General features: G+C 38.0%; 1 protein-coding gene across 1 annotated transcript in view; it reads right to left on the bottom strand.

Annotated features, from left to right (window-relative positions):
- Nucleotides 1-4785: 4785 nt before the first annotated feature.
- Nucleotides 4786-24313, bottom strand: part of ST8SIA6 (ST8 alpha-N-acetyl-neuraminide alpha-2,8-sialyltransferase 6) — a 159426-nt gene continuing 139898 nt past the window's right edge. The window contains exons 6-8 of the mRNA XM_086334166.1: nt 13412-13524; nt 8956-9048; nt 4786-7026 (exon numbers count right to left, since the gene is read on the bottom strand). Of these exons, the coding sequence (XP_086190292.1) occupies nt 6558-7026; nt 8956-9048; nt 13412-13524 (675 nt within the window). The 3' untranslated portion in view covers nt 4786-6557. The remainder of the gene's footprint in view (nt 7027-8955; nt 9049-13411; nt 13525-24313) is intronic.

Here is a 24313-nt window from a genome sequence, read left to right as displayed (position 1 = left end):
GTGAATCTTAATATTATTATGCTAAGTAAAAGAAGCATAAGAAAACATTTTGGGATAATAGATATGTATAATATCTTGACTGTGAAGATGGCTTCCTGGTGAACATATGTCTTTAAGGTCAAACATGAAGTTTGAATGTTAGCCCTACTCTTACAATGTAACCTTACATATGCTACTTACCTGTTTGAGTCTCATCTTCTATATTTGTATGTTATGTGAGAATAAGAACATATGTATCAAAGGCTTGTCTTATTAAACATGATATCACATATAAGTAACCAGCACAGTACTTGTTAGTCGACTCTGTGTGACTCCTTGGGCTGTAGTCCACCAGGCTCCACTGTCCATGGAATTCTTCAGGCCAGAATACTGGAGTGGGTAGCCATTCCCTTCTCCAGGGGATCTTCCCAACCCAGGGATCAAACCTGGGCAGTATAGTACTTGGCACCATATAAATGTTCACTTCCATATGTGTATTTTTTTTTTTTTCCCTATTCATCTGTACCGTGTCTCCCCTTCTGTGGTAGCTCAGATGGTAAAGAATCTGCCTGCAATGCAGGAGACCCAGGTTCAAACCCTGGGTTGGGAAAAACCCCTGGAGAAAGAAATGGCAACCCACTCCAGTATTCTTGAGTGGAGAATTCCATGGACAGAGGAGCCTAGTGGTGGGCTACAGTCCATGGGCTCGCAAAAAATCGGACAGGACTAAGCAACTTTCACTTTCACTTTCCCCTTCTGTAAAACATACCTCCTTAGCACTACTATTTTTCTACCACAGGATGTCTGTCCTCTCCCTCTTGGAACAAAGGAGAAAATATGTTACGCTATTTTAGAACTTTTACTCTTTTTAAATTAATATGCTATTCATTCTGTGTTACTTTAATTTTGCCTTGGATTGTGAGCTGTTAATCAGGCTCTTCATTTATGGCCTACTTGGTAGCTGCTGTCCCTGCGAGGTCCTTTCCTTGTATTTTTTATTCATTTTATCCCTTTATTTCCCATTTTATCCCTAAATCCAGTCCCATTTCCCCCTCCTAATTAGGCACTCTTCTAGCATTTAATATATGTCTTTGAATATGCATGTACATATATGCTCCTGCTGCTAAGTCACTTCAGTCGTGTCCGACTCTGTGCGACCCCATAGACGGCAGCCCACCAGGCTCCCCTGTCCCTGGGATTCTCCAGGCAAGAACAATGGAGTGGGTTGCCATTTCCTTCTCCAATGCATGAAAGTGAAAAGTGAAAGTGAAGTCGCTCAGTTGTGTCCGACTCTTGGCGACCCCATGGACTGCAGCCTACCAGGCTCCTCCGTCCATGGAATTTTCCAGGCAAGAGTACTGGAGTAGGGTGTCATTGCCTTCTCCATGTACATATATATGTATGTGTATATGTAATATATATATGTGTATGTGCTCTAATACATATTTTAATGGCATTGTGCTATAACTTTTATTTTCCCCTTTATGCTGTATTGTAAGGATTTATCCTAGTTCTATACACATCAGTAAGTTGCTTCTAATTGACAGCATTGTATTCCATACTATGTATTTATCAAAATTAACTCATGTACTCCCTTAGAGAAGGATACCTGGGAGATCAACTTCCTGCTACTGCAAACAATATTGAAATAAGTATCTTTAAAAAATATCTTTTATGTTTCTGATACTGTTTTTTAAAGTATTTGGCTGCACTGGGTCTTAGTTGCAGCACATGGGATCTCGTTCCCTGACCAGGGATTGAACCCAGGTCCCCTGCATTGGCAGGGCAGAGTCTCAGCCACTGGATCGCCAGGGAAGTCCCTGAAATAAATACCTTAACACTTGTCTCCTTGTGGACCTACAAAGGAAGTTCTCTGAGTCACAGATGTGAAAGGTGGGACTGCTGGGCCATAGGACAAATAAATAATTTTACTACCTCAGTACTTTGAGACTGCTTTCCAAACTGGTTGAATTAATGATCTTACAAATTCTTAGCAATACAATAAATAGACCTCATTTTTATTTTGATTTCTCAGATATTAGTAAGTTTGAGCATCACTTTCCATTATTAGCTGCTCAGCTTTTCTCTTTGTAGAGCACATTCTTATTCTTTATTCATTTTTGTATTGAGCTTCTCATCTTTTATTTGTTGATTTGTAGTTCCTAGAATGTTTCTATATTAATATCATTAATTTTACACATTGCTAAAAGCTATGCTGGTCTGTCACTGCCTATGAGCTTTGTTTAAGGTGTTGTTCACTGACTAGAAATTCTTCATTTTAACACAGCCATAGTCATCATTTCTTAACTTAATTAAAAATTCTTTTGGGGTTATGTTTAAAGAGAACAGCCCCTTACCTACATTTTGCTCTATTAGCTTTGCAATTTTTCCTTTTTAAACCCTCTTTAATGTACCTAGAGTCCAGCTTTGTCTACAGTGCAATGTATTATAGAAATTTGTCTTTTTTCCATATCACCATCTGCTGAAGAGTTGATCTTTTCTCCATTATATAAAGTGATGTTTTTCTATCATATATCACTCACTTTTTTATATATATAAAAAGAAGAATGCTCTTGGAAGAGTGATGACCCAGATGAGATGGGCAAGAAAAATATTCCTGGCCATCCATCTTCGGGAGGATAATGGTGACTGCTCACTCTGGAGTCAACCTTCTGAAGCCACATGCAGAGAGTAAACCCTGAACTCATGCAGTGGCTCCAATTGGATTTTTAAAAATCAAGAATAAAGAAAGAAATAGTCTAATTAGGTCCAGTGCTTCCGATATTGTGAATTCCTGCAATTCCTTCAAGGCTTCATAGCAGAACAGTGCGTCTCCATGTCGTGCTGCATGTGATGTTTTTACTGTCATAACTGTGCTAATACATTGCATTATAATTATCCTTCTGTAGTAGCTATTTATACCTGTTACACAAAACTTTCCAAATTTCCCAAAGCTTTCTGAAATGTATGGGATGATTTAAGGTACTTGACACAATATAGTATTTAACTGGTAAATTTTTTTGTAAGCAAGGAAAAATCTTGCCCCAAACAGGTTTGATTTATGGCTTACTCCAGTATTCTACACATAGTAAGTCCTCAAAAAAAAATGTCCTTGGTTGATTACCTGGCTGAGTGCCCACATATTTACTGGGTTGGAATTTATATGCAGAAGGAAATCTTCTTTCATGAAAGTCATGATCTATCTTGCCTTTTGTTAGTAGGAAAAAAACAGCAGAGACTTCAAGGACTATTACATTGTGTAAAATTTAATTCCATGCAGTTATTCATGGAATCCTTCCAAGGGACCATACAGCATTCTTATATGCTTAAATAAATATTTCTGCCTTTACCCTTGGATTTTGATAGAAATTATTTTGGGCTCTTATTATTCGTTTACATTGCCACATGATGCTAAACAACAAGTAGAAAATGAAATCAACCAAGCCAGTATTTCCCTTAGAAACTGGTAGCAGGTAGTATTATGAGTTGGAGTCCTAACTAAGGTTTGGTAATGGCTAGCACCAGTACTGACTTTGTTTTCCATGCCTATGGATGTACCTGAAATTTAAAAGCAGAAGGTCACTCACCTAACAAGTGCTCATTACATCCAGAGATTTCTTGAGAGTGTCATGTCAGGCTTGGTGAATCACTAAATCTACAGAATGGAGTTTGGAGGTACTCTTTTAGTTTGGATCTTGGTGAAACATGTATAATAGCTCACCATTACAGAACAAAAATTGTTACTTATGATTTCCAATTCACACAGCTGATAGATTACATGATAACATTTCCTGGCAGACGACGATCTTCTATGTGTTCCACTGTGATGCTCCAGTAACGTCCTACTGTTCCAAAACAGATTTTTTAAACTTTCTAAAGTATAATAAGGGGTTTCGCTAGTGGCTCAGTGGTAAAGAACCTGCCTACCAATGCAGGAGAATAGTCAGAAACGACTTAGCGCCTGAACAATAACAACAAAAGTATAACAGAACATGAATTTTGATAATGTCACGTGAACTCCATCCTCCCACCCCATTTATTTCTCTACAACTCTGAGGACACTAGAGAAGTAAAGAGAGTTTCAGACAAGGGCAGGAAACTACAAGCTCTTATGATTTCACAACAACTCAGACCAACTCAGGAATCAATACAAACAACACACATGTTGTTTGAGACCTCAATTTTGGCTAATGTAAATCTAGGTAGGATAGCTGTAAAACGCCAACATGCTTTGAGGCTGGCAACGCAAACGTTAATACAAATGTGAAACAAGAAACCAACTTTGGTTGTGTTCATGGCAAAAGACATACCATGTCTTCTACAACTTAAAAGTTTTTCTACTGACATTTTACTCAAACATGGGTATCTTTGGGACAATACTCCTTACCTTCACACTATTTTGAGTATTTCCAAAATTCTTATCAGTGACACTGAAAATTCTATTTTGATATTCTAGACAAAACATCCAAAGTTAAAATAGGAAGTTACATAGGAAAAACTTAAGTAAGCTCTAAATGTCCTAATCATAAGTGATTTTTATTAAAATAACTTACAAATTATCCATGTCATATACTTAACGATTTATTTCAGTATATTCTATTATTTTTACTCATCATGTATTTTCAGTGTCATCAAAATGCAAAGTTGAAGTTTCTACCCGGCAGAAAACATTTTGAGGGAAACATTTTACTAAACTATAAAATACTAGAGTGTTCTGATCTATTTTTCATAATCACTGCTAATAACATGATAGAGACATTATCAATCCTGCTAGCAGATTTTTAAAAACTAATTAAACTCATTAGAAGCAGTAGAAAACAGTCATTTATTCATTGCTACAAAAAGATACATGAATTAGACTCTATGCAACTAAAAGCATGGTTCTTTTAGAAAATATTTATATATGAACTTTTAAACCAATTTATGGAGGTAATAGGTTTCATTTGCTATAAAGAACAAATGAGAATGTGAATTAAGAAAAGTATCACAAAAGTCAACTACAATCAAACTAAAAATTAAAGATTAGTTTTGCAAAATAAGCAGTTGGTAGCAGAGTGTTCTTACAAGTGAATGTTGAATAAAACAATAATCTGGCTAAGTTAAGAATTCAGAATTATATTCATAATGAATTTGTCACGCTGTCCACTCTGCTCTGCTCCTATTTCTGCTCTTCTCACACTGGTACAAAAATGAGTAGGAAAGTGTGCACGTTATTACTTATTTAAGTCAAATAACTTACTTATTCAATAGCTGCAGGGATGAACTACATCAACATGTATAACACCATAACCTAAGCTATTCAATGTCTCCTTAAGCTTTATTTTATATTGGTGTTTAAATGATTAGTCTTAGTTCTCATGTAAATGTACAGCTTTCCTTGCTGAGAATTAAGTTTCTCTGGGCATTAGTTTTTACGACTTTCCTATGAAATCATTCAGCTTGGTATTATTTCCATTTCACAGATGTAGGTCCAACCCACCACCCCCATGGGCTATATATCCCATCACCACGTGGAAGTTTGTAGGTAAAGACCATGATTTACCCTCAGATAACTTCAACTGGAATCAAGGGGACTGCTTTCTCTCCTATCAAGTTTCCTCTACCTAGATTCGTCTTCATTTGGTGAAGCCTTCCTCCTTCACTAGGTTTAATTCAGAAACCACCTCTTCTCTGAAATAGATTTCATTGAAATCGATTGAATCATTCTTGTTTCATTCCTCACAGTACTGTCTCCTCAAAGCTTTTGTGAACATTGAGCACAATGTGTTTACAAAATGCACATCAATGTGTTTATGAAACACACATCTCTTCCTTCCTGCAGGCCTTAAGTCATTTTTATATTTCTCTCACAGAGTTTGGGAAAGGGTCGGCATGAAGCAGCTGTTTTCCACAGACAAGACAACAGGTATGAAAAATTGTAACTGCCCTTGAAGTAGTAAATATAGGTATGTAAAAGAGTGATTTTTAAATGTAAAAGAGGAAAAGAATTGGCCTAAATCCAACCACTACATCAGTGTGGCTCAAGACACAAGTGACTGTAATTAGAAGCATAAGGCATTCGTTCCTGAATAATGAAAGGCTTTTTGTTTAAGTAAACAATTTTCTTATATGTACTTTTTAAATTAGGAAGAAAGGCGGGAATGATTTTATGGATAATAGAGGTTCCTGCCAGAGAAAGAATTCCAGTGGATATTTGGCAACTCAGCTGTTCTCTCCAAAAAGAGTCTTCAAGACATCCTACCTTTTATTATGTCTGGTGAGGGTGAAAATGGTAAACATCAACAAAGAAATATTCTTAGAGTCCCTACCTCACACCAAATACTTGCCAAAAGATTTCATAGATTATCACATTTTCCTAACATGAGTTAGATATCATGATGCCCATTTTACAGGAAGAGAAACTGACGATTAGAACAATTAAATGAGTTGCTAAGGTTGCACACGTAGTGTGGAGCATGGAGCCAACCAACTTTTGGGACTCTTCCTATGAAACACTACAACCATCTCTCTCGGCGTTTGGGAATAGTTACTCACCAACTGCATTATGTGAACATGATGCCCATTTAAAGGCATTTGGTTCAGGCTGTTTCACATTTGCTAAACTGTAACTTGAGGATGCCTTTCACATGAAGCTGGAGAATTTGGCTATACTCTTTGGGCATCTCATGGAAACCGCGTTTAGGTAACTTATTGTCGTAGTAGTGATGGCTGACAGGCATGTTCTCTCCAGTTCTAGAGAAGGGCCAGAATCCATACAGCTTCACGTTCTCACACAGCTCGACTGCCACACTTGTGATCATCAAGCCGGAGGACAGGCGATACTCGGTCACACCTTTAGTCCTCCAGAAGAGTGCAAGGTTTTTCAGGTACTTGGGATGGAAAAATAAAACCTTTTGTCTTGCTTTAGATTCCTTCAGTGTGTAGTACACTTTAAAAGAGGCCGCGGTATTGGCCCTGAAGGAAAACGCAGGCAGAAGGACGAAAGCATCTCCATAGGCTGCAACGTCCTCCAGAAATATTGCTTTCTTTTCCTTTAAGTTCCCATATCTGCCAAATTTTTAAAACATTGTGATTTTAACAATAATCATCAAAGGAACAGTTTGGGTAACATACCACTGACCAAAAAACAGAACCAGTTATGTCACTGTATATAAAAGAGACAAACTGAAGATTCAGAGAAATTCAGGTTAAGTAAACATCTTGTATAGGAGAAGGCAATGGCACCCCACTCCAGTACTCTTGCCTGGAAAATCCCATGGACAGAGGAGCCTGGTGGGCTGCAGTCCATGGGGTCGCCAAGAGTCGGACACGACTGAGCGACTTCACCTTCACTTTTCACTTTCATGCATTGGAGAAGGAAATGGCAACCCACTCCAGTGTTCTTGCCTGGAGAGTCCCAGGGACAGGGGAGCCTGGTGGGCTACCGTCTATGGGGTCGCACAGAGTCAGACATGACTGAAGCGACTTAGTAGCAGCAGCAGCAGCAAGCATCTTGTATGATAAATATCAAGGGTTAGGTCTTCATTTCTTTCTTTTCTTTCATCTCTTTCAATAGAATAGGCATATCTATTCTTTCATTTCTACCTTCTTACAGAACAATATGCTTGCTGGAAATACATTTTTAAAAATTATTTTATCTTCAAACTCAGTAATTTTTTTCTGAAGTTGGTTTTTAATGCTGAAACACCTTCCAAATGTATCATACTGATACATTTTCTCAAACACAGCACACTCTTAAAATATCTATACATTTAAAAAAATTCATTGAGCTATATTCAAGTATACATATTATTATAAAATAACAATTTCCTTTAAAACAGCAGTCCCCAACCTTTTTGGCACCAGGGACTGGTTTCACAGAAGATAATTTTTCCATGAACTGGGGGGTGGGGGTGGTTTGGGAATGATTCAAGTGCAGTATCTTTATTGTGTACTTTATTTCTATTATTATTATATCAGTTCCACCTCAGATCATTAGGCATTAGATCCCAGAGGCTGGGGATCTCTGCTTTAGAAAACTTAAAATATCTATATGCACACACACACACACACACATATGCATTTTAAATTTCCTCCGTGGACTGTGATAGTTCTATGTGTTTCATTTAAATAATGCCTCAGTAAATACACTGGTATACCTAAGTGCATGTGTTCAGAAAATAAACTCTGGGGAGACAGGTATAATATGTTATATTCTCTTAAGTCATACTAGAACTATTTGAGGGATATATTCTACTAACAACAATTATTAATCACTTTGGATGAAAACAACTGAATAAAACTAAGTATAGGATTTTGGGGCTTCCCTGGTGGCTCAGACAGTAAAGAATCTGCCTGCAATGCAGGAGACCCGGGTTTGACCCCTGGATCAGAAACATCCCCTGATGAAGGGAATGGCTACCCACTCCAGTATTCTTGCCTGGAGAATCCCATGGACAGAAGTCCATGGCGTCGCAAAGAGTCAGACACGACTGAGAAACTAACACTTTCACTTTTAATGGGATTTTTACTGAACAGCCAATATTTCATAGTAGTGACATTGTGGAAAATAAAATATGGGAATTATTTTTTAGTAATAAACTGCCCAAAGTGCCCTGACAATTTTGTCAGGTTCTCCTAAGGCTTACTCTCTGAAGCTTCTAAGTAGACTAAGTTTTTTCAAGAAAGTTTTATCAAGACAAAATAGTAACATTTAAATTCTGAAAGGAAATAATTTTTTAAAAACTTCAGTACTCGTGAAAAACATGAAGAGATAAGTAAGTTCTAATTTGATTAGCAACCCTTGACTTATGACATTAGAAGTGCAACTGGACATACCTCTCATGAGCCCAACCTAAATTACTAATATATTCTTATGTATTTTCCTTACAAAGCCATTCCAGACAGTCTCAGCAGCAAGACTGGGGCTTAGACTAAGAAATAGGTTAAATAATAAAAAAGTGGTCTTGAACAGTTATGTAACTTGGAGGGACTTACCTTAGCTTTATAATACTGGGATTTAGAGTCACCAGGTTGGTTTTAGTCCCAACATCATTGGTAACATTTCCTGTGGTTGGGGGGAGATTACACCTGAAATTTGGAAGAAAAAATATTCTCAAAATATAACTTTCAAAAAAAAGTACATCCACACATATGCATGTGACCATTCTCATTTTATTGGAGAAAATTACTGCTGTAAATAGAGTCTCAGAATTCATCTGATTTCCATCGAAAATACTTAATAAGTACAGAATTTAGACACGGGTTCGATCCTGGGTTGGGAAGACCCCTTGGAGAAGAAAATGGCAACCTACTCCAATATTCTTGCTGGAAAATCCTATAGCCTGGCAGGCTATAGTCTATGGGGTTGCAAAAGAGTTGGACATGACTTAGCGACTACACAACAACAGCAACAAACTCTTAGTTGGCATTTCAACATTGGATAAAACGTAAGAATCTGATAAATGCTTTCAGTGACAAAACTAGAAGTGACAATTACACCTTGCCTAGCATTTGAAGAGTTCACAATCCTTTTATTTAAATTATTTATATTAATTAGATTCCTATGGTGGTCAGTTCAGTTCAGTTACTCATTTGTGTCTGACTCTGTGACCCCATGGACCACAGCATGCCAGGCTTCCCTGTGCATCACCAACTCCTGGAGCTTGCTCAAACTCTTGTCCATTGAGTCAGTGATGCCATCCAACCATCTCATTTTCTGCTGTCCCCTTCTCCTGCCTTCAATCTTCCCCAGCATCAGAGTCTTTTCCAATGAGTCAGTTCTTCACATCAGGTGGCCAAAGTATTGGGGCTTCAGCTTCAGCATCAGTCCTTCCAATGAATATTCAGGACTGATTTCCTTTAGGATTGACTGGTTTGATCTCCTTGCGGTCCAAGGGACTCTCAAAAGTCTTCTCCAACACCACAGTTCAAAAGCATCAATTCTTCAGCACTCAGCTTTCTTTATGGTCCAGATCTCACATCCATACATGACTACTAGAAAAACTGTAACTTTGACTAGATAGACCTCTGTTGGCAAAATAATGTCTCTGCTTTTTAATATGCTCTCTAGGTTGGTCATAGCTTTTCTTCCAAGGAGCAAGTGTCTTTTAATTTCATGGCTGCAGTCACCATCTGCAGTGATTTTGGAGCCCAAGAAAATAAAATCTCTCACTATTTCCATTGATACCCATCTATTTGCCATGAAGTGATGGGACTGGATGCCATGATCTTAGTTTTTTTGAATGTTGAGTTTTAAGCCAGGTTTTTCACTCTCCTCTTTCACTTTCATCAAAAGACTCCTCAATTCCTCTTCACTTTCTGCCATCAGGGTGGTGGCATCTGCATATCTGAAGTTATTGACATTTCCCTCCGCAATCTTGATTCCAGCTTTTGCTTCATTCAGCCTGGCATTGTGCACGATGTACTCTGCGCATAAGTTAAATAAACAGGTTGACAATATACAGCTGTTACATACTCCTTTCCCAATTTGGAACCAGTTTGTTGTACAACGTTTAATTGTTGCTTCTTGACCTATATACAGATTTCTCAGGAGGCAGGTAAGGTGGTCTGGTATTCCCATATCTTTAAGAATTTTTCAGTTGTGATTCACACAGTTAAAGGCTTTTGCATAGTCAATAAAGCACAAGTAGATGTTTTTGTGGAACTCTCTTGCTTTTTCAAAAACCCAACGGAGGTTGGCAATTTGATCTCTGGTTCCTCTGCCTTTTCTAAACCCAGCTTGAACATCTGGAAGTTCTCAGTTCATGTACTGTTGAAGCCCTGCTTGGAGAATTTTGAGCATTACTTTGCTAGCATGTAAGATGAGTGCAACTATGCAGTTGTTTGAATATTCTTTGGCATTGCCTTTCTTTGGGATTGGAATGAAAACTGACCTTTCCCAGTCCTGTGGCCACTGCTGAGTTTTCCAAATTTGTTGCCACATTGAGTACAGCACTTTCACAGCATCATCTTTTAGGATTTGATATAGGAATTCCATCACCTCCACTAGCTTTGTTCACAGTGGTGTCTCCTAAGGCCCATCTGATTCGGACTCCAGGATATCTGGTTCTAGGTGAGTGATCACACCATTGGGGTTATCTGGGTCATTAAGATCTCTTTAGTATAGTTCTTCTGTGTATTCTTGCCACCTTTTCTTAATATATTTGGCTTCTGTTAGGTATTATTGTCAGTTTACAAATTTTTAAAAATTGAGGCATTGTCATTATGGTTATAATGTCTGCCAGAAGCAAAGAGTATATAAAAAATTAAAGATTTCCTGATTCCCATATGGATAGTTTTTCCACCAAATTAAGCTGTTAATAAATAAAGCTCTAATGTTCTTATAATGATGCTTTCATATTGATGTTCTCATCCTCTTTTGAGTACTAATTGGTTTTTAAATTGGAAAACAAATTAAGAATTGTAATTTTGAGTAAGCATATTCTTGTCACAAAAAAAGGGAAAGTTGGTTACGACTCCCTAAGTATCATTTACAGAATTTCAAGTAGACCATTTCCTTAAAGCTATACATACAAAGGGAGCATCTCTGAGGAAAGCTGTTTAAACTTGACTGTGTTCTGTAATGCTCCTGAGGTTAAAATAATCTATTTCATCCTCTGTGAAATATATGAATAAATGAAACATGTACTTCCCTCACTGATAAAAAAAGATACATCCTAAAACAAAGATGGCACTTTGGAAAAAACAAATATTAATCATAGATAACAGGCCACAGAAATATCTTCATTAGTGGACTTCCTGTAACAAATCTACTTTTCAGAACATAACTACTTCATATCCTTTTGAAGACTCAACAATGATTTCCAATATGATATCACTGGAGACCCATAGGGGAAATATTGTGTATTGCATATATAAAGTACAGTGAAGCCACTCAACACCTATTCTTGTTCCTTACACTTTTAATTGACAGCTCCCAATCTTCTGAAATGAAAAATCACAAGCAGTTTCCAGATGGTTTTATAAACTATAAAACATGTATGGCCAAAATCGATATAGGCTTAAACATTAAATGAATTTTAATGACATCAACTATGTATAGCCCCCATCTGACCTTTATGTTTGGAAGGCTAACTTCAAAAGTATTGAAGTTAGTATTTATATTCTGAAAAAATTAAAAAAAAAAAGTATTTCTATTCAGAAAAATACCTGGCATCAGCAAATGCAGAATCTAGAATATATACATTTATTTCAGAGTTATAAATTAAGTAGCTGTTGAGTTGTTGTTGTTTTTTCTGCTTGTTAAACCTAAACTTGTATTTCTTATACGTGTTATAAAGTAAAATGGATATTTAGGCATAATATTCACCCCAGATGTTTTGGGAATTTTCAGTCTATAACAAGTCTATTATGAGAAGAATTATTTATTTTCCCCCCTGGCTTTTCCATACTGAGTACTTTAGCAAAATGGCTAAATCATGCAGGTATTCACCATTTCCACATTCATCATGAGGAACACAATACTTGTTGGACTGCCAGGTCTGTTGTTCTGTCATTACTTTCAGCATAAAATTCTAAATGAGATTAAAGTGAGGGGGAGCTCCTGATCCAAAACTGTATTTCCTTTTCATGTGCTAATAAAAAGGGCAGCATTAAATCAATAAAGATCAAAGGATCTTCCTCAGATGCATGCAATCATTGCTCATGAAATAGGAAGAAACAGATTTCAACTTTATGAAAAGGTACATTTCAATTGAAATCCATCCTCACAAGGATGAATCATCTTTCCATCATGTTCTGAAAGTGGAGATGCTCTCTGCTTTGTCTTATTAGTTCAGAAACACATAGAAACCACTTTTGCTTCTGTTTTTGGCAAGCTAGCTTGTACTGAGATATAAACATTTTAAAAGATCAGAATTTTACAAGCCACATTTTCCCCCACTTAAATTTCAGGCCAGAAATCTAAATAAACAATGATGTTTATTTAGAAATCTAAATAAACAATGATGTTTATTTAGAAATCTAACTAAACAAAGTTTATTTAGATGTTTATTTAGAAATAAACAATGATGTTTATTTAGAAATCTAAATAAACAATGATGTTTATTTATGCTATACAAAATCTAAGTCAGCATTTTCATAAGTATTACCTGAAAACAAAGTTTTCTTGAAATGCTGTTTAAGAAAAAAAAAGTTATCCTTGATACACTGAAGTCTCTGACAAGTCCTTCAGTGAAGATCCTCTTTCACCATGATTTCATACAGGGTTTCTGGAAAGTTTAGTAAGCATAGCAGTTTTATCCTTCTGGTATCAACATTCAAAGGAACTCATGATCCATTTAACACTTCAGAAAACAAACCAGATAAATTGTAGGCTTAAGCAATAAATTTCAAAGATCAAAATTTAAACAGAGTATCTTTAGACTATTCCTTTAAAATATTGAACTGATCTTGGATTTAAAAAAAAAAAAAACAATTTGATAGTACTTACCTAAAAACGAAGTCAGCTTTATCGATTTCAGCTCCACAGAGAGACTGATTTAAAATTCCCCCGTTTCCAACCACTGCACACTGATTAAAAGAGTATCCCACAAAAGGCTGAAACTATCAACAGAAAGGGAAAAACTGCCATAAATATCTTTAGTTTTAGAACCATAAACATTGTCAGCTTAATTCAAGTAGCTGAAGTTTTACATATACTAAGGAAAGAAAAAGAATAAGAAGCAATACCCTAGCATGTTAATCAACTTCTGACTAATCATAAGATATCCTGTAGGACTTCCCTGGTGGTCTAGTGGTTAAGAAACTGCCTGCCAATGCAGGGGATACAGCTTCGATCCCTGATCTGGGAAGATTCCACTTGTCATGGAGTAACTAAGCCTGTGCACCACAGCTACTGAAGCCTGCACCCTCTGGAGCCTGTGAACTCTAATGACTGAAGCCTGTGTGCCCAGAGCCTGTGCTGCACAAGACAAGCCACCGCAACGGGAAGCCCGTGCATCACAACTAGAGAGTAGCCCCACTTGCCGTAACTAGAGAAAGCCAGGGTGAAACGATGAAGATACACAGCACAGCCAAAAATAATAAATAAATAAAATTTTAAAAAAAGAAAGAAAAAGAAATCCCGTAAACCTAAGTTTCATCTTTCTTGAGAGGAATACATAGCATATCATATACAATTTAATGTAAAAATACTAAATATAATACATTTGCTTTTAAAATGTACTTTAATGTTTTTTACATCCCATAACTAAGTAAATAAATTGAGGATGACAAAATTTCACATGGGTCTTTCCGACAAACAGGACCATTTTCAGCCAAAAATAAAGCAATTATAAAGTTGCATTAAATTCTCTATTCTTGGCCATAAAATTAACAGTTAATTTAGCAAAAGTTCTCTGTGCTTCTTAAATAGTGAGATCTTCAGGCTCAGTGATGACAGGAAATTTACGCCTGCTGTCTCCATAAATGATCAGCCACAGTGCTTTGAGGAAGCCTAGTCACTCTGTGCTGATTTACTTCCAATTCATTTCCAAGACCAGAATCATTTTTGTTTCCTTCAAGGATCCAACTAGCCAATCCCCAAAGACCCTTCACTATGACCAAATCCTTCACAGTCTGAAAATAACTGGTCAGTTGGACAGTGTTGTTGGCCTTTGCCGGTCACTTTTCTGGAAGTCATGGTGACCTTAATCAGAAGCAAGGATGTCAGCACAGACTTCCACAATACAAGGTCCTGATTCACATGTTTTGTCTCTAGAATGTGAACGTAGGTACTTAAGGGGCAGGGAGTATATTTATTACTTTTCATCCCCCCCTCCCTCCATCTTTCACTGCACTTGCCCAGAGGAACATCACTTCTCTTTTTTTTTTTCTCTCTCAAAATTCACTTCTTCTTTTTTTGTGTGTGTGCGTGTTATTCTCTCTTTTTATTTATTTTATTTTTAAACTTGACACTATTGTATTGGTTTTGCCAAATATCGAAATGAATCCGCCACAGGTATACATGTGTTCCCCATCCTGAACCCTCCTCCCTCCTCCCTCCCCATACCTTCCCTCTGGGTCGTCCCAGTGCACCAGCCCCAAGCATCCAGTATCGTGCATCGAACCTGGACTGGCGACTCATTCCATATATGATATTATACGTATTTCAATGCCATTCTGCCAAATCATCCCACCCTCTCCCTCTCCCTCTCCCACAGAGTCCAAAAGACTGTTCTATACATCAGTGTCTCTTTTCCTGTCTCGTATACCGTTTTTCTAAATTCCATATATATGCGTTAGTATACTGTATTGGTGTTTTTCTTTCTGGCTTACTTCACTCTGTATAATAGGCTCCAGTTTCATGCACCTCATTAGAACTGATTCAAATGTATTCTTTTTAATGGCTGAGTAATACTCCATTGTGTATATGTACCACAGCTTTCTTATCCATTCATCTGCTGATGGACATCTAGGTTGCTTCCATGTCCTGGCTATTATAAACAGTGCTGCGATGAACATTGGGGTACACGTGTCTCTTTCAATTCTGGTTTCCTCAGTGTGTATGCCCAGCAGTGGGATTGCTGGATCATAGGGCAGTTCTATTTCCAGTTTCTTAAGGAATCTCCACACTGTTCTCCATAGTGGCTATACTAGTTTGCATTCCCACCAACAGTGTAAGAGGGTTCCCTTTTCTCCACACCCTCTCCAGCATTTATTGCTTGTAGACTTTTGGATTGCAGTCATTCTGACTGGCGTGAAATGGTACCTCATAGTGGTTTTGATTTGCATTTCTCTGATGAGTGATGTTGAGCATCTTTTCATGTGTTGGTTAGCCATCTGTATGTCTTCTTTGGAGAAATGTCTATTTAGTTCTTTGGCCCATTTTTTGATTGGGTCATTTATTTTTCTGGAATTGAGCTGTAGGAGTTGCTTATATATTTTTGAGATTAGCTGTTTGTCAGTTGCTTCATTTGCTATTATTTTCTCCCATTCTGAAGGCTGTCTTTTCACCTTGCTTATAGTTTCCTTTGTTGTGCAGAAGCTTTTAAGTTTAATTAGGTCCCATTTGTTTATTTTTGCTTTTATTTCCAATATTCTGGGAGGTGGGTCATAGAGGATCCTGCTGTGATCTATGTCGGAGAGTGTTTTGCCTATGTTCTCCTCTAGGAGTTTTATAGTTTCTGGTCTTATGTTCAGATCTTTAATCCATTTTGAGTTTATTTTTGTGTATGGTGTTAGAAAGTGCTCTAGTTTCATTCTTTTACAAGTGGTTGACCAGTTTCCCCAGCACCACTTGTTAAAGAGATTGTCTTTAATCCATTGTATATTCTTGCCTCCTTTGTCAAAGATAAGGTGTCCATATGTGCATGCATTTATCTCTGGGCTTTCTATTTTGTTCCATTGATCTATATTTCTGTCTTTGTGCCAGTACCATACTGTCTTGATAATTGTGGCTTTGTAGTAGAGCCTGAAGTCAGGTAGGTTGATTCCTCCAGTTCCATTCTTCTTTCTCAAAATAGCTTTGGCTATTCGAGGTTTTTTGTATTTCCATACAAATTGTGAAATCATTTGTTCTAACTCTGTGAAGAATACCGTTGGTAGCTTGATAGGGATTGCATTGAATCTATAAATTGCTTTGGGTAGTATACTCATTTTCACTATATTGATTCTTCCAATCCATGAACATGGTATATTTCTCCATCTATTAGTGTCCTCTTTGATTTCTTTCACCAGTGTTTTATAGTTTTCTATATATAGGTCTTTAGTTTCTTTAGGTAGATATATTCCTAAGTATTTTATTCTTTCCGTTGCAATGGTGAATGGAATTGTTTCCTTAATTTCTCTTTCAGTTTTCTCATTATTAGTGTTATTTCTCATTATTTTTATTATTCTCATATAACACCATACACAAAAATAAACTCAAAATGGATTAAAGATCTGAACATAAGACCAGAAACTATAAAACTCCTAGAGGAGAACATAGGCAAAACACTCTCCGACATAGATCACAGCAGGATCCTCTATGACCCACCTCCCAGAATATTGGAAATAAAAGCAAAAATAAACAAATGGGACCTAATTAAACTTAAAAGCTTCTGCACAACAAAGGAATTATTTCTCATTATTATTATAGGAATGCAAGGGATTTCTGTGTGTTGATTTTATGTCCTGCAACTTTACTATAATCATTGATTAGTTCTAGTAATTTTCTGGTGGAGTCTTTAGGGTTTTCTATGTAGAGGATCATGTCATCTGCAAACAGTAAGAGTTTTACTTCTTCTTTTCCAATTTGGATTCCTTTTATTTCTTTTTCTGCTCTGATTGCTGTGGCCAAAACTTCCAAAACTATGTTGAATAGTAATGGTGAAAGTGGGCACCCTTGTCTTGTTCCTGACTTTAGAGGAAATGCTTTCAATTTTTCACCACTGAGGATAATGTTTGCTGTGGGTTTGTCATATATAGCTTTTATTATGTTGAGGTATGTTCCTTCTAATCCTGCTTTCTGGAGAGTTTTTATCATAAATGGATGTTGAGTTTTGTCAAAGGCTTTCTCTGCATCTATTGAGATAATCATATTTTTATTTTTCAATTTGTTAATGTGGTGTATTACATTGATTGATTTGCGGATATTGAAGAATCCTTGCATCCCTGGGATAAAGCCCACTTGGTCATGGTGTATGATCTTTTTAATGTGTTGTTGGATTCTGATTGCTAGAATTTTGTTAAGGATTTTTGCATCTATGTTCATCAGTGATATTGGCCTGTAGTTTTCTTTTTTTGTGGCATCTTTGTCAGGTTTTGGTATTAGGGTGATGGTGGCCTCATAGAATGAGTTTGGAAGTTTACCTTCCTCTGCAATTTTCTGGAAGAGTTTGAGCAGGATAGGTGTTAGCTCTTCTCTAAATTTTTGGTAGAATTCAGCTGTGAAGCCGTCTGGACCTGGGCTTTTGTTTGCTGGAAGATTTTTGATTACAGTTTCAATTTCCGTGCTTGTGATGGGTCTGTTAAGATTTTCTATTTCTTCCTGGTCCAGTTTTGGAAAGTTGTACTTTTCTAAGAATTTGTCCATTTCTTCCATGTTGTCCATTTTATTGGCATATAATTGTTGATAGTAGTCTCTTATGATCCTTTGTATTTCTGTGTTGTCTGTTGTGATCTCTCCATTTTCATTTCTAATTTTATTGATTTGATTTTTCTCCCTTTGTTTCTTGATGAGTCTGGCTAATGGTTTGTCAATTTTATTTATCCTTTCAAAGAACGAGCTTTTGGCTTTGTTGATTTTTTCTAAGTCTCTTTTGTTTCTTTTGCATTTATTTCTGCCCTAATTTTTAAGATTTCTTTCCTTCTACTAACCCTGGGGTTTTTCATCTCTTCCTTTTCTAGTTGCTTTAGGTGTAGAGTTAGGTTATTTATTTGACTCTTTTCTTGTTTCTTGAGGTATGCCTGTATTGCTATGAACTTTCCCCTTAGGACTGCTTTTACAGTGTCCCACAGGTTTTGGATTGTTGTGTTTTCATTTTCATTCGTTTCTATGCAGATTTTGATTTCTTTTTTGATTTCTTCTGTGATTTGTTGGTTATTCAGCAGCGTGTTGTTCAGCCTCCATATGTTGGAATTTTTAATAGTTTTTCTCCTGTAATTGAAATCTAATCTTACTGCATTGTGGTCAGAAAAGATGCTTGGAATGATTTCTATTTTTTTGAATTTACCAAGGCTGGATTTATGGCCCAGGATGTGATCTATCCTGGAGAAGGTTCCATGTGCGCTTGAGAAAAAGGTGAAATTCATTGTTTTGGGATGAAATGTCCTATAGATATCAATTAAGTCTAACTGGTCTATTGTATTGTTTAAAGTTTGTGTTTCCTTGTTAATTTTCTGTTTAGTTGATCTATCCATAGGTGAGTGGGGTATTAAAGTCTCCCACTATTATTGTGTTATTGTTAATTTCTCCTTTCATACTTGTTAGCATTTGTCTTACATATTGCAGTGCTCCCGTCTTGGGTGCATATATATTGATAATTGTTATATCTTCTTCTTGGATTGATCCTTTGATCATTATGTAGTGACCGTCTTTGTTTTTCACAGCCTTTGTTTTAAAGTCTATTTTATCTGATATGAGTATTGCTACTCCTGCTTTTTTTTGGTCCCTATTTGCATGGAAAATCTTTTTCCAGCCCTTCACTTTCAATCTGTATGTGTCCCCTGTTTTGATGTGGGTCTCTTGTAGACAGCGTATGTAGGGGTCTTGTTTTAGTATCCATTCAGCCAGTCTTTGCCTTTTGGTTGGGGCATTCAACCCATTTACGTTTAAGGTGATTATTGATAAGTATGATCCCGTTGCCATTTACTTTATTGTTTTGGGTTCAAATTTATACACCCTTTTTGTGTTTCCTGTCTAGAGAATATCCTTTAGTATTTGTTGGAGAGCTGGTTTGGTGGTGCTGAATTCTCTCAGCTTTTGCTTGTCTGTAAAGCTTTTGATTTCTCCTTCATATTTGAATGAGATCCTTGCTGGGTACAATAATCTGGGCTGTAGGTTATTTTCTTTCATCACTTTAAATATGTCTTGCCATTCCCTCCTGGCTTGAAGAGTTTCTATTGAAAGATCAGCTGTTATCCTTATGGGAATTCCCTTGTGTGTTATTTGTTGTTTTTCCCTTGCTGCTTTTAATATTTGTTCTTTGTGCTTGATCTTTGTTAATTTGATTAATATGTGTCTTGGGGTGTTTCGCCTTGGGTTTATCCTGTTTGGGACTCTCTGGGTTTCTTGGACTTGAGTGATTATTTCCTTCCCCATTTTAGGGAAGTTTTCAACTATTATCTCCTCAAGTATTTTCTCATGGTCTTTCTTTTTGTCTTCTTCTTCTGGGACCCCTATGATTCGAATGCTGTAGCGTTTAATATTGTCCTGGAGGTCTCTGAGATTGTCCTCATTTCTTTTAATTCATTTTTCTTTTTTCCTCTCTGATTCATTTATTTCTACCATTCTATCTTCTAATTCACTAATCCTATCTTCTGCCTCTGTTATTCTACTATTTGTTGCCTCCAGAGTGTTTTTTATTTCATTTATTGCATTATTCATTATATATTGACTCTTTTTTATTTCTTCTAGGTCTTTGTTAAACCTTTCTTGCATCTTCTCAATCCTTGTCTCCAGGCTATTTATCTGTGATTCCATTTGATTTCAAGATTTTGGATCAATTTCACTATCATTATTCGGAATTCTTTATCAGGTAGATTCCCTATCTCTTCCTCTTTTGTTTGGTTTGGTGGGCATTTATCCCGTTCCTTTATCTGCTGGGTATTCCTCTGTCTCTTCATCTTGTTTAAATTGCTGAGTTTGGGGTGTCCTTTCTGTATTCTGGCAGTTTGTGGAGTTCTCTTTATTATGGCGTTTCCTTGCTGTGTGTGGGTTTGTACAGGTGGCTTGTCAAGGTTTCTTGGTTAGGGAAGCTTGTGTAGGTGTTCTGGTGGGTGGAGCTGTATTTCTTCTCTCTGGAGTGCAATGAAATGTCCAGTAGTGAGTTATGAGATGTCTATGGTTTTGGGGTGACTTTGGGCAGCCTGTATCTTGGAGCTCAGGGCTGTGTTCCTGTGTTGCTGGAGAATTTGCTTGGTATGTCTTGCCCTGGAACTTGTTGGCTCTTGTGTGGTGCTTGGTTTCAGTGTAGGTATGGAGGCGTTTGATTAGCTCCTGTCAATTAATGATCCCTGGAGTCAGGAGTTCCCTGGAGTCAGGGTTTGGACTTAAGCCTCCTGCTTCCAGTTATCGGTCTTATTATTACAGTAGTTTCAAAACTTCTCCTTCTATACAGCACCATTGATAAAACATCTACGTTAAAGATGAAAAGTTTCTCCACCATGAGGGTCACCCAGAGAGGTTCACAGCGTTACATGGAGAAGAGAAGAGGGAGGAGGGAGTTAGGGGTGACCTGAATGAGATGAGGTGGAATCAATAGAGGAGAGAGTGGGCTAGCCAGTAATCACTTCCTTATGTGCACGCCACAACTGGATTGCTCAGAGGTGTTCACGGAGTTATACAGAGAAGAGAAGAAGGAGGAAGGAGACAGAGGTGGCCAGGAGGATAAAAGGGGGAAATGAAAAGGAGGGAGACAGATCCAGCCAGTAATCAGTTCCTTAAGTGTTCTCCACCATCTGGAACACACAGAAATTCACAGAGTTGGGTAGAGTAGAGAGGGGTTAGGGAGGAGACACAGGCGACCCAGTGGAGACAAAGGAGAGTCCAAAGGGAAAGAGAGCAGTCAAGCCAGTAATCTCGCTCCCTAGTGAAAAATGGGTACTGAAGATTGGGTTCTTAAAGGTACAAAATTGGTAACAAATACATAAAAGCAAAAATTAAAAATCTAGAGTAGAGTTTGGAATTTCAAAAATACAATGTTAAAGAAAAGAAGAAGGAAAAGAAAAAGAGAAAAAACAAACAAACAAAAACAAACAAAGTTGCAAAAATTATAAAGAAAATATAGGTACAAAATTGATAACAAATACCAAAAAGCAAAAGTTAAAAATCTAGAGTAGAGTTTGGAATTTCAAAAATATAATGTTAAAAAAAAGAAGAAGAAAAAGAAAGAGAGAGAAAAAAAACCCAACAAAAACAAAGTCACAAAAATTATAAAGAAAATATAGGAACAAAATTGATAACAAATACCAAAAAGCATAAATTAAAAATCTAGAGTAGAGTTTGGAATTTCAAAAATCAAATGTTAAAGAAAAGAAAAAAAAAACAAACAAACAAGGTCACAAAAATTATAAAAAATATATATATGAAGTTTGCTTTAAAAAAAATAGGGTCTTTTTTTTTTTTTCAAAGTAGTAGTAGGTTATAAAAGTGAAAATTAAAGGAATAATAGAGGACTTAAAAATTTTTTTTAATTAAAAAAAAAAAAAGAAAGACTGATCATAAACATAGTAAAAATATATCTAGGACTTTCTCTGGTTTTGTTGTGAGTATTGTGGGGTCAGTTCATTTTCGGCTAGTTCCTTGATCCGATTTATATTTCTCAAGATCTATAGACCCCTTCCTATGTAGTCGGTACTAACCACAGGGTTTTAATCTATTGCCTGTAGTTTCCAAGGCGGTTCCCTCTGTTATAGGTTCTTCTGTTTGTTGGTCTCTTCAGTGTCTGGTTTCTGCCCTGACACAAAGGGGATGGGTGGTGGACACTTATTTTTTTTTGGGGGGGGGGGCGGTGCTCACTTGTTCAGTCGCACTGTGGGGAGGGAAGGACGCTGCAAACAAATAACACTGGCATGTGCTCGCAGTGCCTCAGCCACACTGGATCTGCCCCTGCTCACGGCGCGTGTAGCCTTCCTAACCACACTGCTCAGGCTCTAGGTTGCTCCTCCGGGAACCATCCGTGGCCAGCCCTGGGCTGCTAGCACCTCCCAGGTCCAAGCTGCTCAGGTTCAGGCACTCGGGTAGTCCTCAGAGGTGCAGACTCGGTTGGGCCTGCGTTTTATGCCCTTCCCAGGTCCGAGCAGCTCAGCTGATGAGGTGTTTGGCCAGTGCGATTGCTGCGACTTATGGCCTCCCCGCTGCTCGGTTATCTAGGTGTACAACCGGTGCACATTCTCAGGTGGATGTTGACCGTCCAGAGCCCCAAGAAGTTTTAGTTAGCAAAGAAGCTTGCTTACAGTTTTATAGGTAATGTCTCACTGGGGCTGCGATTGCCCACTTCCGGCTCTGGCTGCCTGTCACCGGAGGGGGATGGTCTGCAGCCGGCTATCTCTGTTCAGTCCTTTGTTCTGTGCGTGGGCCTGGCAGTATCTTAGGTTAGGGCTGACTTTTCGCGTGGTAGATATCCCACAGTCTGGTTTGCTAGCCCAAATTATTTCTCTCAGATAGCGCTCGGGGTATTCAGGCCAGATCCTTACTCTGAGTGATGCAGCCCGCGCCGCGCCTCCCTGCCCAGCCCCCGCTTGCCAATGGCGTGTGCAGGTGTCTGCGCTGCTTCTCCGCTGGGGGAGTTACCGTAGGGCTCACAATCTGCAGGTTTTAATTGTTTATTTAATTTTCCTCCCTGTTATATTGCCCTCTGTGCTTCCAAAGCTTGGCACAGATTCGGCAGTGAGAAGGTTTCCTGGTGTTTGGAAACTTCTCTCTTTCTAAGACTCCCTTCCCAGGACAGAACTCCGTCCCTCCCTCTTTTGTCTCTTTTTTTTTTGTCTTTTATATTTTTTCTACCTCCTTTCGAAGACTTGGGTTGCTTTTCTGGGTGCCTGATGTCCTCTGCTGGCATTCAGAAGTTGTTTTGTGGAATTTACTCGGCGTTTAAATGTTCTTTTGATGAATTTGTGGGGGAGAAAGTGTTCTCCCCGTCCTACTCCTCTGCCATCTTAGCTCCCCCCCCACCCCCCACACCCCACACACACCCCCCACACCCCACACACACACCCCCCACCCCCACCCCCGAACATCACTTCTCAGTGAATGACTGCTGGCTCAGTGGCCATCTGGGTATAACCCCCAATGTCATGTTGGAACCCAGTTGTCCCAGCTTATGGGAACCAACTGGTAAATACTCAGGAATTTTGTCAGCTGGTTGTTAAACCAGTGGTAAATTATAATCACCACAATGGGGGTATCTACACTGCTGCTGTCAGGGAACCCTCCTGTCCAGTGTACAAGCACACCCCAGGACCAGTGTGCTTCTGAGCTGCCCTACAGACCCTGAGTCACCTGACTGCCCTGTGCTCCTGATGCTGAATTGGGAGATGCCAAACAAGTGATGAGAACTATGTTTCAGCACATGTGGATTGTCCCTAAAAATGAAAAATCATATTGTGCTTCTTATGGGAAAAGCACTTTCCTGAGTTGTAACTTGATACATAGAATCCATACAACAGCCTTGTGAGCATTTTACAGACAAGAAGATGGAGGCACGAGTTTAAGTAATGGCTAGACAGCAGCAGAGCTGGGATTCACACCCAGGCAGTCTGTTTCATAGTCCACTGTCATCTTACAGATGCTCTCATTCAAGGGATAAAGGTTAACTTAAGCATGTGCCTTGGGACTTCCCTGATGGTTCAGTGGTTAAGAACCCACACTTTCATTGCAGGGTGGGTTCAGTCCCTGGTTGGGGAACTAAGATGCCACATGCTGCTTGGCATGGTCAAACAATTAATTAACATAAATTTTTTAAAAATGATGTGCCTTATTTCCCTGATGGCTTTGATGCCCAGCAGAATGCCTGGCTCTTTAATGAATGGTTCTCATATACCTCTGATTATTGCAAGTCAGTGAACTTCTATTAACAGCTGTTTTCAGACAGTGTTTACTAAACAATACACAGTAAATTCTGAACTTTACAGATAGGGTGGAATGTAAATAGGCTCTTTATGGTACAATAGAAGAGATTACTGAGAGGAACCTATCTCCAATTAAGCACTT

This window comes from Bos grunniens, chromosome 13 (assembly GCF_055505025.1).
Source record: "Bos grunniens cultivar Pamir isolate PY7600 chromosome 13, Bosgru_T2T1.0, whole genome shotgun sequence".
In the NCBI taxonomy this organism is placed as follows: Eukaryota; Metazoa; Chordata; class Mammalia; order Artiodactyla; family Bovidae; genus Bos; species Bos grunniens.
This window is presented reverse-complemented; position numbering and strand designations above follow the sequence as displayed.